This window comes from Scyliorhinus canicula, chromosome 6 (genome assembly GCF_902713615.1).
Source record: "Scyliorhinus canicula chromosome 6, sScyCan1.1, whole genome shotgun sequence".
NCBI lineage: Eukaryota > Metazoa > Chordata > Chondrichthyes > Carcharhiniformes > Scyliorhinidae > Scyliorhinus > Scyliorhinus canicula.
This window is the reverse complement of record NC_052151.1, coordinates 220,186,942-220,203,261: the sequence shown is the minus strand read 5'-3', so window position 1 is coordinate 220,203,261 and position 16,320 is coordinate 220,186,942. Positions and strand designations below refer to the sequence as shown.

Genomic DNA, 16,320 nt, shown 5'->3' with positions numbered 1-16,320 from the left:
CATTATTGACTGAGACAACCATTAATCACGGCACAAAGTTCCTGATTGGCTGAATCTGAAGTCATTCACAGCATGAGCTAACTGGCAGCTTGAGGGAGCTGCTCGACATCCTGGATTCAAATCGAGCCAGTAGAGAAAAAGTTTTGGTTGTGCACCCACTACCCAGCCCCTATGATGCACTGCCTTTGTGTTGTGTTGATTGGGAGAGTGTGAATCAATCATATTCATAGTCTGGAAGCAGTGGATGACGCATCTTGGTTGTTCTCCGTTTATTTACTTATTCATTAATTGCGATATTGATGTAACCGGATATTTCAACGCCTTCTTGATCTGCTCTCTGAACTTTGACTGAGTCACCCCATAAATAAACGTGTTGGTGCAGCAACTTAAATTGAGCAGCATATATCCAACTTGACTGAAGATATATAAACCATCATGGTATTCCACGACGTTTGATCCTGTAGTGCTATAATAAAAGAAATGTACAACATACACCAACCACAGGAGTATGAAGCTGCCGGATATGGTGAGAAGTAGAATCACAGACTTCCTTCTGCTCTCCATCTCTGGGTCACTCTGATTCTCTCCCTTACTCTGACCCCTAAGTGCCTTACGGACTCGACTGGCCACTAAAATGTGCTTCACTCTCAAAGCGTTAAGCAACAGGATTAAAGCGAATGGGATAAATGGTGTTAGAGCGGTGTCAAACCAGTCAAATCCGACCCATATGGGATTAGTAAAATAGCTTGGTTTTATAGTGCAACCCCATGGCACATTGTTGATTACCTCCACAGGTTCTTGCGAAAAGTAGTGCGCGATATTTTTGAAACAAAGCAGAGTGCCGGTTGTTGAAAGAACCACTGCAGCATTTTTCCCAGTGCAATATTTTCTGCTCAGCTTCTGGCAGCAAATGGCAACACAGCGATCAAAGGAGAAAGCGACGGTGAACCAGACAGAGCAGTCTGTGGCTGCACGGCGCAGGAAAGTATTGACACCGCAAGCATAGGTGATGTCCAGGAAAGAGCGTGGGAAATAATAATATCTTACCCTCGCCACGATGACCTCACTTATAATAACCAGAAGATCCGCCGTTGCCATGGCAACGAGATAGCGAGTGGTGCAGGTGGAGAGGCCACACTTTCCGTGGGTCAAGATCACAATCGCCAGTAAATTAACTGTAACAGAAGGAATACACAAAATAAATACAATCCAAAGATTAACAGAAAGTTTAAGGGGAAGATCCACCATCCATGGTTAAGGAAAAGAGTTTAAAACAATAGCCAACGTAAAGTAAAAAAAAACAGATAATTGCGCAAACGTGGATTGTAGCTTTTAGTGAATATTATGAGCTATATCGAATGACATAAATATTAGTCAGGATGGTCCAATCAGGGAAAGGAGTAAAGACAGAGGAGGCTAGCTAGAAATCTAAAGACGATGAGTCAGAATCTATCTATAAAATTAAATAAGAAGCGAGATCACAAATTACCCATTGGACCCATAGAATCTGTGTCTGTGGAATTAATCATAGAAAATTAAGGCGATGGTAGGTGAAGAGAACGGGACTTTGAATGTATCTACACTATAGAGAATACAAGTAACAACCCAGAATAGCTGTTTATCATCAACCAGAAGGGAAGGAGGAATGCAGGAAAATTACAAGGACAGCGGATGTGGTATTGAGAAAATTGTTGGAACTGCAAATTGACAAACCAAACGGTCATAATAAACTTCACCATAAGGTCTTGAAAGTTCCAGATAGTGAGATAGCCGATGTGTCGGTTTTAATTTTTGAAAAGTCTCCGGATTCTGGATATTACATGAGGTGGGACAATATTGAATGCAGCTCCTTCATTTCAAAATGGAAGGCAGAAGAACGATTTAAAAAGTAAGCCAGTTAGCTTAGTTTTGTCATGTTCGAAACTATAATGAAATCGTATAGTCGGAAAATTCGAAGGAACGAAAGCAATGATGCAGAGCCAATATGGGTTTGAGGAAGGCGGATGATGTTTAAATAATGTGCTTGGATTTATTTATTCAATCAGAATATCTGTCACTGAAGTTGATTTGGTTACAATACAGGACTTCGATTTCCAAAAAATCTTTTATAAAGTGCCACGTCGAAGTATATTGTGAAAAATTAAAATTCACGATGTAGACTAAGGGTAACCTATAATCATCGATACATGTGTTAGCACTGCTGTCTCGTGGCGCCGAGGGTCCGGGTTTGTTACCCGTCACTGGGTCACTGTCCAGGCGCTGGAGTGTGGCGACCAGGTAAATTTCACAGTAACTGCATTTGCAGTGTTAATGTGTGCATACTGGTAGCAATAACGATTCTTATAAAATTATTCTGAAAATGGAAATTACAGCTGCAATATTTTAGATTGGTCAAAGGTAACAGGATTGTTGTGGTAGGGGATTTTAATTTCCCCCTCATTGGACTCTGGATCTGCGGATGAACTCACATTGGAGCATCCACGAGGCTCAGGAAGTCATAAAAATCACGTTTAGCGAGTTGGTCGCACCACAGAAAAAGAATACTGAGGGAGATAGGAAATGGGTGATCAACAAGCAGAGGAAGAATTGGAAGGCACTGAAAGGTCCCAAGCACTCAATTCCCTCCAAAACAGGTTTGGATACTGTTGAGGGAGATGGCTTACCAGGGGAAGGCAGAAGTAGTCAGGTTCATGGCACCGACTGGCTCTGCTGCGCAGGAGGGCAGGCAAAATAGTGGTAGAGCTATAGTTACATGGAATTCGATTGTAAGGGGAATAGACAGGCGTTTCTGCAGACGCAAACATAAATCCAGGAAGGTATATTGCCTCCCGCGTTAAAGGATCCTGGATGTCTCAGAACGGCTGCAGGAGGGTGAACAGCCAACTGCCTTGGTGCATACAGGCCAACATTATAGGTAAAAGAAAAACGGGATGAGGTCCGACATGTTGATTTTAGGGAGTTACGAGATAAACTAAAAAGTAGGACCTCAATGGTAGTAATCTCGGGATTGCTACTAGTGCCACGTGCGTCAGAATAGGAATGACAGGAGAGACAGGATGAATGCGTGGCTTGAGAGATGTTACAAGAGGGAGGAATTTAGATTTTTGGGACATTGGAACCGGTTCTGGGGTAGGTGGGACCATTATAAATCAGACGGTCTACACCTGGCCTGGACTGGAACTAATGTCCGAGGGGGGCTGTTTGCTAACACTATTGGGTTGGGTTGAAACTGATGTGACAGAGGTATGGGAAGCAATGCAGGGTGTTGGAGGGTGGAAAATAGAGGATAGAAGCAAAAGTCAGTAATGAGAAAATTAAAAGGCGAGAAATGGATTGAACTGCGTTTATGTCAATACAAGAGGCCTTACGGGCAAGGCATGGGTAGGTACATGGGACTGGGGTATTATAGCTATTACTGAAACTTGGTTAAAGGAGGGGCAGGACTGGACGCTCAATGTTTGGGAGTGCAGATGCTATAGGAAATGTAGAACAGGAGATAAGAGAAGAGGGGCAGTTGCGTTTTTGATTCGGGACAGTATCACGGCAGTACAGAGAGAGGATATATCCGACGGTTCGCCAACTGAGTCTGTATGGGTCGAACTGAAAAATAAGAAGGGTGAAGTCACTTTGATAGGACTGTACTACAGGCCAAAAATATTCAGTCGGATATTGAGGAGCACATATGTAAAGAGATTGCAGCTAGCTGCCGGAAAAATAGGGTGCTAATAGTTGCGGCAATAATTTTCCCAAAATTAACAGGGACAGCCATAGCACAAGGAGTTTGGATGGAGAGAAATTTGTCGAGAGTGTTCAAGAAGAAGCCCTCATTCAATATGTCAATGGCCCGACCAGGGAGCGGCCTAAACCTGACCTCCTCTTGGAGAACTAGGAAGATCAGGTGACGGAAGTTTCAGCGAGGATCACTTTGGGACCAGTGACCGTAATTCTATTTGTTGCAAGACCGTGAAGGAGAATGATAGTTCTGGCCCCAAAGTTATAATTTGAAATTGGGGCAAGGCCAATTTCGAGGGTATTAGGCGGCTACATTCAAAGGTGAATTGTGAACGCCCATTTGCAGGCAAAGAGACGGCCGTTAAGTGGGATTCTTTCAAAAAGGTATTAACTAGGGTTCAAGGTGCGCACACTCCTCTTATAGGGAAGGGTAAGGCTCGTAGGAGTGAAGCCTGGATGACTCGGGGTATTGAGGCCATGGTCAAAAGGATGAAGGACGCATATGACATGCATAGGCAGCTGGGATCAAATGGATCCCTTGAAGGATATAGGTTTTCGGAGTAGAGTTGAGAGAAATCAGGAGGGCAAAAAGAGGACACGATTGTCTTGGTAGAAAAGACAAAGGAAAATCCAAAGAGCTTTTACAGATACATAAAGGGTAAAAAGGTGACTTGGAAGCGGGTATGGACTCTGAAGGATAAGCAAGGCCATCTATGCGCAGACCGACAAAGGATGGGAGAGGACATAGATGGAAATTTCTCGTCAGTATTTACTGTTGAGAAAGGCACGAATGTTACGGGAAATTGGGGAAACTTGAGGAGTGTACACGTTACAGAGGAGGAGGCACTGGAGTTATTAAAGCACATCAAGATAGATCAATCCCCGGGACCTGATGAAAAGTATCCGAGGACGTTGTGGGAGTCTATGGTGGAAATGGCCGCCCCCTAGATAAGATATTTGAATGATTGATAGCGACAGGAGGCGGCTGAAGATTGGAGGGTAGCAGATGTTGTGCCCGTGTTTAAAAAGAGCTCTAGTGATAAACCTGGGAAGTAGGGGAACGGTAGCAAAGTGGTTAGCTCAGTTGCTTCACAGCTCCAGGGACCCAAGTTCGATACCCGGCTTGGGTCACTGTCTGTGCGGAGTCTGCACGTTCACCTCGTATCTGTGTGGGTTTCCTCCGGGTGCTCCGGTTTTCTCCCACAATCCAAAGATGTGCAGGTTAGGTGGATCGGCTATGCTAAATTGCCCTTCGTGTCGAAAAATGTGAGGTGGGTATACTGGGTTACAGGGATAAGCTGTAGGTGTGGGCTCAGGTGGGCTGCTCTTGTCAAGGGCCGGTGCAGTCTCGATGGGCTGAATGGCCTCCTTCTACACTGTACATTCTACGTTCCAAGTTCTAGTTCTACTTACAGTTAGACTTACTTCTGTAGTGGGCAAATTGTTAGAAGGAATTATAAGACATAGGATATGCAGGTATTTCGACAGTCAAGGGCTGATTAGGGAAAGTCAGCATGGCTTTGTCTCACCAATTTGATGGAGTTTTTGAAGCGGTAACCAATAAGGTAGGTGGAGGCAGTGCAGTCGACATTGTCTACATGGACGTCAGCAGGGCATTTGACAAGGTACCGAATGGTAGGTTGTTGCAACATTTTAAATCTCACGTAACCTAGGTTGATGTAGCCAATTGGATAGAAAATTGGCTTGGCAACCAAAGCCAAAGGGTGGTTGTGGATGGTTGTTTTTCAACTGGAGGGCTGTCACCAGCAGTGTTCCTCAGGGATCGGTGCTGACTCCATTGTTATTTGTTACATATTTGAATGATTTGGATGAGAATGTATCAAAGAACACAGAAAAAAGAACAAAGAAAAGTACAGCACAGGAACAGGCCCTTCGGCCCTCCAAGCCCGTGCTGACCATGCTGCCCGACTAAACTACAATCTTCTACACTTCCGGGGTCCGTATCCCTCTATTCCCATCCTATTCATGTATTTGTCAAGATGCCCCTCAAAATATCACTATCGTCCCTGCTTCCACCACCTCCTCAGGCAGCGAGTTCCAGGCACCCACTACCGTCTGTGTAAAAAACTTGCCCCTCGCACCTTAAACCTATGCCCCCTAATAATTGACCCTTCTACCCTGGGGGAAAATCTCTGACCATCCACTCTGTCTATGCCCCTCATCATTTTGTAGACTTCTATCAGCTCTCCCCTCAACCTCCGTCGTTCCAGTGAGAACAAACCAAGTTTATTCAACCGCTCCTCATAGCTAATGCCCTCCATACCAGGCAACATCCTGGTAAATCTCTTCTACACTCTCTCTAAAGCCTCCACATCCTTCTGGTAGTGGCAACCAGAATTGAACACTATACTCCAAGTGTGGCCCAAGGTTCATAAGAACATAAGAACTAGGAGCAGCAGGAGGCCATCTGGCCCCTCGAGCCTGCTCCGCCATTCAATGAGATCATGGCTGATCTTTTGTGGACTCAGCTCCACTTTCCGGCCCAAACACCATAACCTTTAATCCCTTTATTCTTCAAAAAACTATCTATCTTTACCTTAAAAACACGTAATGAAGGAGCCTCAACTGCTTCACTGGGCAAGGAATTCCATAGATTCACAACCCTTTGGGTGAAGAAGTTCCTCCTAAACTCAGTCCTAAATCTACTTCCCCTTATTTTGACGCTATGTCCCTAGTTCTGCTTTCACCCGCCAATGGAAACAACCTGCCCGCATCTATCCTATCTATTCCCTTCATAAGTGTGGCCTAACTAAGGTTCTATACAACTGTGACATGGCTTGCCAATCCATATACTCAATGCCCCGGCCAATGAAGGCAAGCATGCCGTATGCTTTCTTAACTACCTTCTCCTCCTGTGTTGCCCCTTTCAGCGATCTCACTGGTTACAGTTAAGATCACAGAGGAATGGAGACTAGCTAATGTGGTACCGCTGTTTATGAAAGGTAGCGGGGATAATTTAGGAAACTACAAACTGGTGAGCCACACGTTGGTAGTGAGTAAATTGTTGGAGAGAATTGTCAGGGACAGGATTGATACGCATTGGAAGCCAATGACTATTTAGCGGTAGGCAGCATGGTTTTTGTGAAGTGTAGGTCATCACTCACTAACGTGATCGATATTTTTGAGGATGAGACAAAGATGATTGATGAGAGGAGGGCTGTTTACACGGACTTCAGTGAAGCCTTTAACAAGATGCCTCATGGCAGACGGATAGAAAATCGGAAATGACACGGGATCAGATGTAAGGTACAAGATTGATACAGAACTGACTAAGTCACGGAAGGCAAATGGCAGCAGCGGAAGAGTGTTTTTTACTGACAGGAAGGTTGTGACTAGTGGCCTTCCACAGGAATCGTTGGCCTCTAGTTTTTTGTAGTATGCATAAACGATTTAGAGGAAAATGAAGCTGGTCTGCTGAATAAGTTCACGGATGACACCAAGGTTGGTGGAATGGCAAACAGTCAGAGGATGCAGCGGAACAGATCGGATGGAGATTTGGGACGGGAACTGGCAAATGAAGTTTAATCTAGACAAATGTGAGGTAATGCATATTGGTAGGTCTAACATAGGGGGAAATATACCGTAAATATACCGTAAATGGCAAAACTTTTCGGAATATAGACAGTCCCAGAGATCTGGGCGTGCAGGTTCATAGATCTTTGAAAGTGGCAACACAAGTGGACAAGGTAATCAAAAAAGCATACGGAATGCTTCCCTACACTGGACGGGGCAACGATGATAAAAACTAGCAAGTCATGCTATAGTTGCATAGAACCTTGGTAAGGCTGTGCTTGGAATATTTCCCACAATTCTTGTCGCCGCACTAGCAGAAGGATTTGGAGGCTTTGGAGAGGGTGCAGAGGAGGTTTACCAGGATGTTGCCTGGCCTGGAGGAAGTTAGCTACTCGTACAGGCTGAATAGACACGGACTGTTTTCATTAGAACGAGGATGAGGGTCAACCTAATAGGGCTCTATAAGGTTTTGCGGGGCATGAACAGAGTGGATGGGAAGTCACTACTTGTCAGGTTGGAGCGGTTAGTACCCAGAAAGCTTAGGTTTCAGGTCCGTGGGGCACTGTTTAGCCGAGATGTACGAGGCAGGTTTATAACACAGAGGGTGACGAGTGACTGAAATTCGTTGCCACGGGAGGTGGTGGAGGCAGATAAATTAAGCGCGTTCAAAAGGCATCTCGAGAAATACATGGACAGGATGTGTACAGAGAGATGCGGCACGAGGAAGGTTTGGGCCATGAGTTGTATCATGACTGGTACAGGCTTAGAGGGCCGGAAGGACTGTTCTTGTGCTGTATTGTTCCTTGTTCCTTTTTTTTTAGTAATGTATATTCTGTCTGACACGCATATTAACGGAAGAAGCTCAGCACAGGACACAAATGTGTTGTGTGGCGAAGAAAATTAAGCAAATATTTATCCAACCATCAAATCAAACAATGTATGTTCAAGCCAGCGTTTGAACTGCAAATTCAATTGCCAACCCTATTTCTATGTCTCACACTTGCATGTTTCTAAAAATCTATAGATTATTTCTTCTTCGGAACATTGAGCCACTGTGCATTCATAGATCAGAGAGGAAGGTATTTCTAAAGATTTACATGCCATGTACTGACGAAATGTATGTTCATCTCAGTTGCGAATGGCGCATTTTTATCCTTTGACTGTATCACTTTGATCTGGTTTCATGAGGTATGGCGGAGGAGAGGGTGGGGGTTCCAACCAGCAAACAAGCTGTAGCACTAATTGCCTTCTACGTAGGCACCTGCTTCTGCAACTGGCACGGAAGAGGGGCACAGATCACACAGACTCTTAAAACCCAACAATGCCAGACTCTTTAAATCCACCAATGTCACACAGTCTTTACAAATGCATCAATGCCACACAGACTCTTTAAATCCTTCTTTGTGACAGAGACTCTTTAAATTCCTCCATAAAGATCACACATACGTTTTATATCCTTAGGCCCCTGGCGACACCTTTAACTGACGACCTGAGATCGGCCTGGACCAGCCGACCACGTGGGACAAGCTGGGAGCGTTGCAGGCCCAGGCCTGGGTATTCCACTACAACGGCTGCCAGAGACCAGGAAAAAGCCTCGGAAGCCAGGGTCTTCACTTTATAGGCTCCTAGAGACGTAGACAAACCCGGTACCTTCACTCCGCTGGTGTTCAACGACCAGACAAGTATCCCAGTGACTGGAGCTCTCTCTCTCTCTCCCCCCCCCCCCCCCCCATACAGCTCCAAACCCCTCTGACCTGGAGAACTGCCACCTCCTGCAGGCCTCAATCACTCCCTCCACCAACCCCCACCCACCCACCCCCCACCCCCTATAGTCGCCCCACACTCCTAAAAATCAACTCCCACAGCCTAACAAGCACTAATACTGCTCGTTCAAATTTACTTGCGGATCTAGAGATCCTCTGACCTCTGAAGGAAGACTACAATCTGGCAAGCACCCTACGGACCCCGACACATGGATCCGGCCATCGCCTTATCTGCAACAGCGACCCCAGAGACATCATTCACTAAACAGCCATCAACCCATCCACGCCGGAGCGTGGTCTGGACATCCGCCAACCTGTGAAGCCACACCGTAGCTCGACAGAGACCCGGAACGCTTGACCACACAGACCCATCTTCCAACGCAGGAACCGCAAGCAAGGCAACAAATCCTCCATCCACACACCGACCAGAGAGAAGAACCTCATTGGACACAACTATACCCTGAACACCGCATAATCTCACCTTCTCCTAGGCTCGAAAAGATGCAGTGGAAAACGTCCAGGCCCCAAAGCCTCTCTGCCTAGCTTACTTCCAGCTAATGGCCGATCTCTGGAAAACAAGCTTGACGAACTTAAAACCAGACTCGCTTTCCAAAGAGAACTGAGGGACTGCTGTGTGCTCTGTTTCATGGAGGCATGGTTTCCTCCTGCTTCACCGGACTGTCCCTGCAACCAGAGGCTTCTCAATCCACAGAATGGACCATACGGTGGCCTCAGGCAAGGCTGCACGAGGTGCGGTCCGTCTCCAAATCAACACCTCTGGTGCCAACATGTAGCAACTCTGGCAAGTTTCTGCTCCCCGGACTTGAATACCTGATGCTAAAATGCCACCCCTACTACCTTCCGCGGGGGTTCAGCTCCATTATCCTGATGGCAGTTTAAATCCCACCCCTTGCGAACGTGAAAATCGCGCTGGAGGAAACATACACCGACACAAATAGCCTTGAAACGGGACATCCCGAAGCCTTGTTCATCTTGGCTGGGCACTTCAATTAGGCCAAGCTCAAGAGCAAGTTACCAATCACCCATCACCTGTTCCACCAGAGGCCCAAACACCCTGGACCACTGCCACACAAATATCAAATAAGTCTACCGCCCGGCCACACGTTGGCAAACCAGATCACAAGGTCCTGCTGCCGGCTCGTCAGCGAAAACTGAAGTGGGGGAATCCTTCAAAGAAAGTGGTGCAATGTTGGTCTGAGGGATCGGACGTTCTCCTACAGGACTGCTTGGAACCAGTGGACTGGTCAGTATTAAAAAAAACTCTTCGAACAGCCTGAACGAGTACACCACAACAGTAACTGACTTCATTAGTAAGTGTGCAGAAGTGTGTGATGATTGTGTGCCAAAGAAATAAATCTGCATGTTTCCCAACCGGAAACCCTGGATGAACAGGGATATTAACTGCTTGCGGAAGTATAGGTCTGAGCGTTCAAGTCTGGTGACCTTGACCTACACAAGAATGCCAGATATGATCTAAGGAGATCCATAAAAGATGCCAAAAGACGGTTCCGGACCAAGCTCGAGTCCAGGCTAGCCACATGGACCTCCACTGACTTTGACAAGATGTGCAAGGCGTAACGGGCTACAAGATGAAGGCATGTCAAATGGTTGGCTTCAACGCACCCCTCCCTAATTAGCTCAACGCAATCTGTGCACGCTTTGAGCAAGAGGTCAGTGAGAGGACGCCCTCCTCCCCAGAAGCCTCGGATCAACTTGTATCTGAGATCACCATTGCAAATGTCAGAGCAGCCTTCTTGAAGGGCAACCCACGGAAACCTACTGGCCCTGCTCAGGTACCCGGACGGGCACTCGGGTCTTGCGCAGATCAGCTGGTGGGGAGATTCGCAGACATTTAAACCTCTCTTTACAACATCGTAGATCTCAAAAAGACGATCATCATCCCTGTACCAAAGAAAAGCGAAGCAGCATACCTTAATGACTATCGTCCAGTGGCTCTGACATCTATGATTATAAAGTGCTTCGAAAGGTTAGTCATGGCACGAATCCTCCCGGATTGCCTTGATGTACGACAGTTCCCCTACAGCTGCAACAGGTCTGCAGCAGACACCACCTCCCTGGCCCTGCACCCAACCCTGGAACACTTAAATTACAAAAGCACCTATGTCATGTTCCTATTTATTAACTACAGCTCAGCCTTCAACACAGTTAATCCTGCGAAAAATCTCCAAAATCCATGGCCTGGTCCTCGGATCCTCCCTTCGCGATTGGATCCTGGACTTGCTAACCCACAGGACACAATCATCAAGAATGGGCAACACCACCTCCTCATGAACACCGGTGCCCCACCAGGCTGTGTCCTCGGGCCCCTAATTTACTCCTTATACACCTATGACTGCATGGTCAAATTCCCCTCCAATTCGATTTTCAAATTTGCTGATGACACCACCGTCGGATTTTAAACAATGACGAGACAGAGTATCGGTATGAGGTAGAGAATCTGATGAACTGGTTAGATGACAATAATCTCTCCCTCAATGTCAACAAAACGGAGATTCTCTTCGACTTCAGGAAGCGTAATGGAGAACATGCCCCTGCCTACATTAATGGGAACGAAGTAGAAAGGGTCGAGAGCTTCATGTTTTTAGGTATACACATCACCAACAACCTGTCCTGGTCCCCCCATGCCGACATTTCATAAGAAAGCCCACCAACGATTCTACTTTCTCAGAAGACATGTCAGCCACGACTCTCACCAACTTTTACAGATGTACTATTGAAAGCATTTTTATGGATTTATCACAGCGTGGTGTGCATCCCGCTCTGCTCAAGAACGCAGGAAACTACAAAGGGCCGTGAATGTAGCACAGTCCATCACGCAAACCTGCTTCCCATCTGTTGACGCTGTCTACAATTCCGCTGCCTTGGAAAGTCAGCCCGCATAATAAAGGAACCCACGCGCCCCAGACAACTCTCTACAACCTTCCTTCTTCAGGAAAAAGATTCAAAGTTTGAGGTCACATACCAACCGACTGTAGAACAGCTTCTTCCTCACTGCCATCAGACTTTCGAATGGACCTACCTCGTATTAAGTTGATCTTTTCTCTACCAGCTAGCTATGACTGTGACATTATATTCTGCCGTCTCTCCTTCCTTCCCGATGAACGGAATGCGTTGTCTGTATAGAATGCAAAGAACAATACTTTCCACTATATACTACTATATGTGACTATAATGAATCCAATCAAATCGAATGACACACAGACTCTTTAACTTCATCAATGTCACACAGACCTTTTAGCTCCATTAATGTCACACAGACTCTTTAAACCCATCAATGTCACACAGACTCTTTAAACCCATCAATGTCACACAGCCTCTTTAAATCCATCAATGTCACACAGACCCTTTAAACCCATCAATGTCACACAGACTCTTTAAACCCATCAATGCCACACAGCCTCTTTAAACCCATCAATGTCACACAGACTCTTTAAACCCATCAATGCCACACAGCCTCTTTAAACCCATCAATGTCACACAGACTCTTTAAACCCATCAATGTCACACAGCCTCTTTAAACCCATCAATGTCACACAGACCCGTTAAACCCATCAATGTCACACAGACTCTTTAAACCCATCAATGTCACACAGTCTCTTTAAACCCATCAATGTCACACGGATTATTTAAATCCATTAACGTCACACAGATCTGAAACCCCATGAATGTCATACAGAAGTTTAAAATCTATATACTTATAAAGTTACTCAACTCGCGCGAAATCGAACTCCTGTTTCACCACCGCAAAACAGCCAGAGTCGGGCGACCTCCGTGGCTGGTGGGGTGACATGTCGAACGCAATGGGACGTACTTTCGGACCGGCTCAACGTATTGGGGTGAGGAGGGGTGATCGATCCGGAGGATGAAAGGATGATCGGACAGGGTGGTGAGCGTCATACCGTGAAGTTAAAGAACCGTGTCTGACTGGGGTGGGATGGTACGACGACGACGTTCGGACGGGTAGGTCGGAGTTGGGGAGGTGTGGGTGTTCCGCTGGACGTCGTGTCTGTGCGTCGTGTGCCGAACGAGATTCGGTGTGGGTGTGTTAATAATTACCCTGGAGTTACATTTGTTTCTCCTTCTAACAATTTCAGTGTAACTATCTGGGTGAAAATGGCAGAAGAATTTAAATCGATTCTGGTGAATGTTTCATAGCACAGAACAATTTTCTCGAGAAAGTTAGCATGTCTGGACAATTGCTGGGTAAACCCTTCCTGAAGGGATTTCCGAGCAGATCATTGGGTTCCTGTCGAAGTGCGATGCTGCGGACCAGGAGGTTATTTAGCATGTATTTATTCTGAATATCTGAACATAACTACGTGATACTCAGAATGTTCGCTAACCACGTTTCCGTACAAGTGAAGCACAACTGGTTTACGTTCCAATTGTTTTCCCCCAGAACGTGTGCTCAGTTTGCGCTTCACATTCTTGCGGCAAAACCTTTAGTAAGAACTTAATTGTGTATTCTCAGATCCCTTTGCTGCGCGAACAGATCATATGCTTAAACTTCGAACTAACTCGATGGGCCGAATGGCCTCCTTCTGCACTGTAAATTCTATGTATGTATAATTGGTGTTCTCCCTGTTCTCCCAAAATGAAGATCTTTCCGTCTATGTTTTAGAGTTCAGTTACCAAATATTTTCCTGTATTCCAATTGTTAACTGTCCAATAGTTTTTTCTCAGCTCACCTCAGTAGTGAGAACATTGAAGGCAACAAGGTGTTTTTTGCTGTTGCCTCACAGCGCCAGGTACCCGGGATCAATTAGAATCATGGGGAACTCGCTGTGTGGTTTGTTCGTTCTATTCGTCTATGCCAGGGCCTGCTCTGGATGGTGCGGTTACCTCCCAAAGTCCAACAATGCGCCGTTTTGGTGAATTATCCATTCTGAATTGTTCCTTAGTATCAAAGGGTGAGGTGGGGTTATGGGGTTACAGGGTAGGGCGGGGGAGTGAGCACCGATATGGTGCTCTTAGAGAGGTTCATGATGGACCAAATGGCCTCCTTCTGCACTGTAAGGATTCTATAATTTTGACCAATATTTCCATATTCTACATTTTCCGACTTTATGAAATGAAAATCGCTTATTGTCACGAGTAGGCTTCAATGAAGTTACTGTGAAAAGCCCCTAGTCGCCACATTCCGGCGCCTGTCCGGGGAGGCTGGTACGGGAATTATTCATTAGCTTATGTTCCTCTCCCCTTTACCTGCCAGCTTTTTCACATGCAGCATTCCAATAGGAGACGGGCCAGGATCAATATCGTTAACTGAACATAATTGTAAACAAATATCAACCACAGTCTGGTAATGTTTAATCGATTCTATCTGAAAACGCGAGAGGAAGTTGCATGGAATGGAGAACACAGAACCGAAACAACTGATTGAACATAGAACCAGCTTTTCCCGTTCCACGTATTCTCCTGATTCCAGCACAAATCCTCGTTGGCACATATTCCACACAATTAACGTCATTGAGGATGGATGTTTCACTCACTCTAGACACCAACACTGACACATGCACTCTGCGATATTCATTACTGTGAGAGTTGTACGATGGTGTCCAATTCAACAGCACCTGGTTAAGTACTAATTACTTTAAATGGACATTTGAGCCTATAGAGACTGTAAGCACCGGGAATCGGAGAAGTTTACGGCAGAGGAGGTAACCCTTTATCTCATCGCATCTACACCTGCTCTCCCAACGGACACCGTGACTCAGTGTCATTTCCCTACCTCTCTCCCGGACCACTGCGCATTGTGTCTATTCTAATAACAATCTCATATGCTGGGGAACGCCTCGAATAAACCTACCTCCATCAGACCTCCAGGCAGTCCATTCCAGAACCGAACTATTCTCTGTGTAATTTTTTTCCTCACATCACTTCAAGTCTGTGCCCTCTCGGGTTTGAAGCTATAGTTGAGTCACAAATCTGTGGTGCACCACGGAATTTTATGCCGTTTTCAAGTGTTTTAAGTTAATGAACATAAGATCAACCGCATTACCCTCACTGACGCTTTCTGTCACAAGTCAAAAACATCCGGTATGGACGGCATGGTGGCACAGTGGTTAGCATTGCTGCCTACGGCGCTGAGGATCCAGGTTCGAATCCCGGCCCTGGGTCACTGTCCATGAGGAGTTTGCACATTCTCCCCGTGTCTGCGTGGGTTTCACCCCCACAACCCAAAGATGTGCAGGATAGGTGGATTGGCCACGCTAAATTGCCCCTTAATTGGAAAAAATAATTGGGTACTCTAAATTTATAAAAAAAAACATCCGGTATGTGAGTTGAACGGGATTTCACCGTTAAGAAATCCATGCTGGCTCTTCCGAGTCAACCCATATTTTAACTCGTGACTATCCATTCTATCCTGAGTAATTGTTTCTAGAAGTTCGTCCACGATTGCTGTTACACCGATTGGCCTGTAATTGCTGCGGATATCTTTTGTTAACTATCCGATTGTCGCCACCTGTTTTATATCAAAGGCTTTGGTCTTCCGGAGCATGGGTGGAACCTGGACAAAATTGGAAGATTGTGGCCAGCAGCCTTACCATTACCAATTCGCAGACAAGGTCCCACACAGCTTTACGCACGCTCAATGTGTATGTTCACTTACCGGGCACACCAACGATCGCCAGGATCAAATAATATATTTCCTTCACACTGTTAAATGCTTGAAGCATTTTCTCTGTGAATACGTCTGTTCCCCCAAGCAGCACAATGCCTCTCTTTATTAAACTGTATTAAAAATCCATCTATATTTATTCCCTCCGAGGTCACCTCAGGGAATTTGAAGTGACAGCTCATTATGGGTGCAGTCAGTCCCCTGTTGGGGCAGAATATATTGCGCCCTGCACTTCAACTCAGCAATTATGTTCGAATCAATTACATAACATACAATTAAAGTTTATTCGCCCAGAATGCTAGAAATATAACATGCATATCGTATGTGTGTGTATGTATGTACAACGTGTGTTGTATGTGTTTCTTTGTGTCAGTGCCCCTCTCTCATTGCATGTTTGTCTGCCTCTCTCTGTCACTCCCTGTCCCTGTGTTTGTGTGTGTGTGTATATGTGTCTGAGTGTGTGCCTGTGTGTCCCTCTGTCTCTCTCTCTCGCTCTGTTTCTTTCGCTGTCCCTGACTCTTCCTCTGTGTGTGAGTTCCATCTCCCTCTTTATGTGTCTCTCGCTGTTTATACTCTCACCCTCTCACTGGGTTTCTCTTTTTATGTCTGTGTATGTAGATCTGTGCC

The 16,320-nt window shown here is 45.8% G+C and overlaps 1 protein-coding gene across 1 annotated transcript; it reads right to left on the bottom strand.

Annotated features, from left to right (window-relative positions):
• Nucleotides 1-273: 273 nt before the first annotated feature.
• LOC119968032 (probable G-protein coupled receptor 139) lies at nt 274-15,751 on the bottom strand. The gene is made up of 3 exons (XM_038801136.1): nt 15,685-15,751; nt 14,277-14,336; nt 274-1,175 (listed from the first exon to the last, which is right to left on the bottom strand). The coding sequence occupies exons 1-3, from the start codon at nt 15,749-15,751 to the stop codon at nt 274-276; spliced, it is 1,029 nt and encodes a 342-aa protein (XP_038657064.1).
• Between the last annotated feature and the right edge of the window lie 569 nt (nt 15,752-16,320).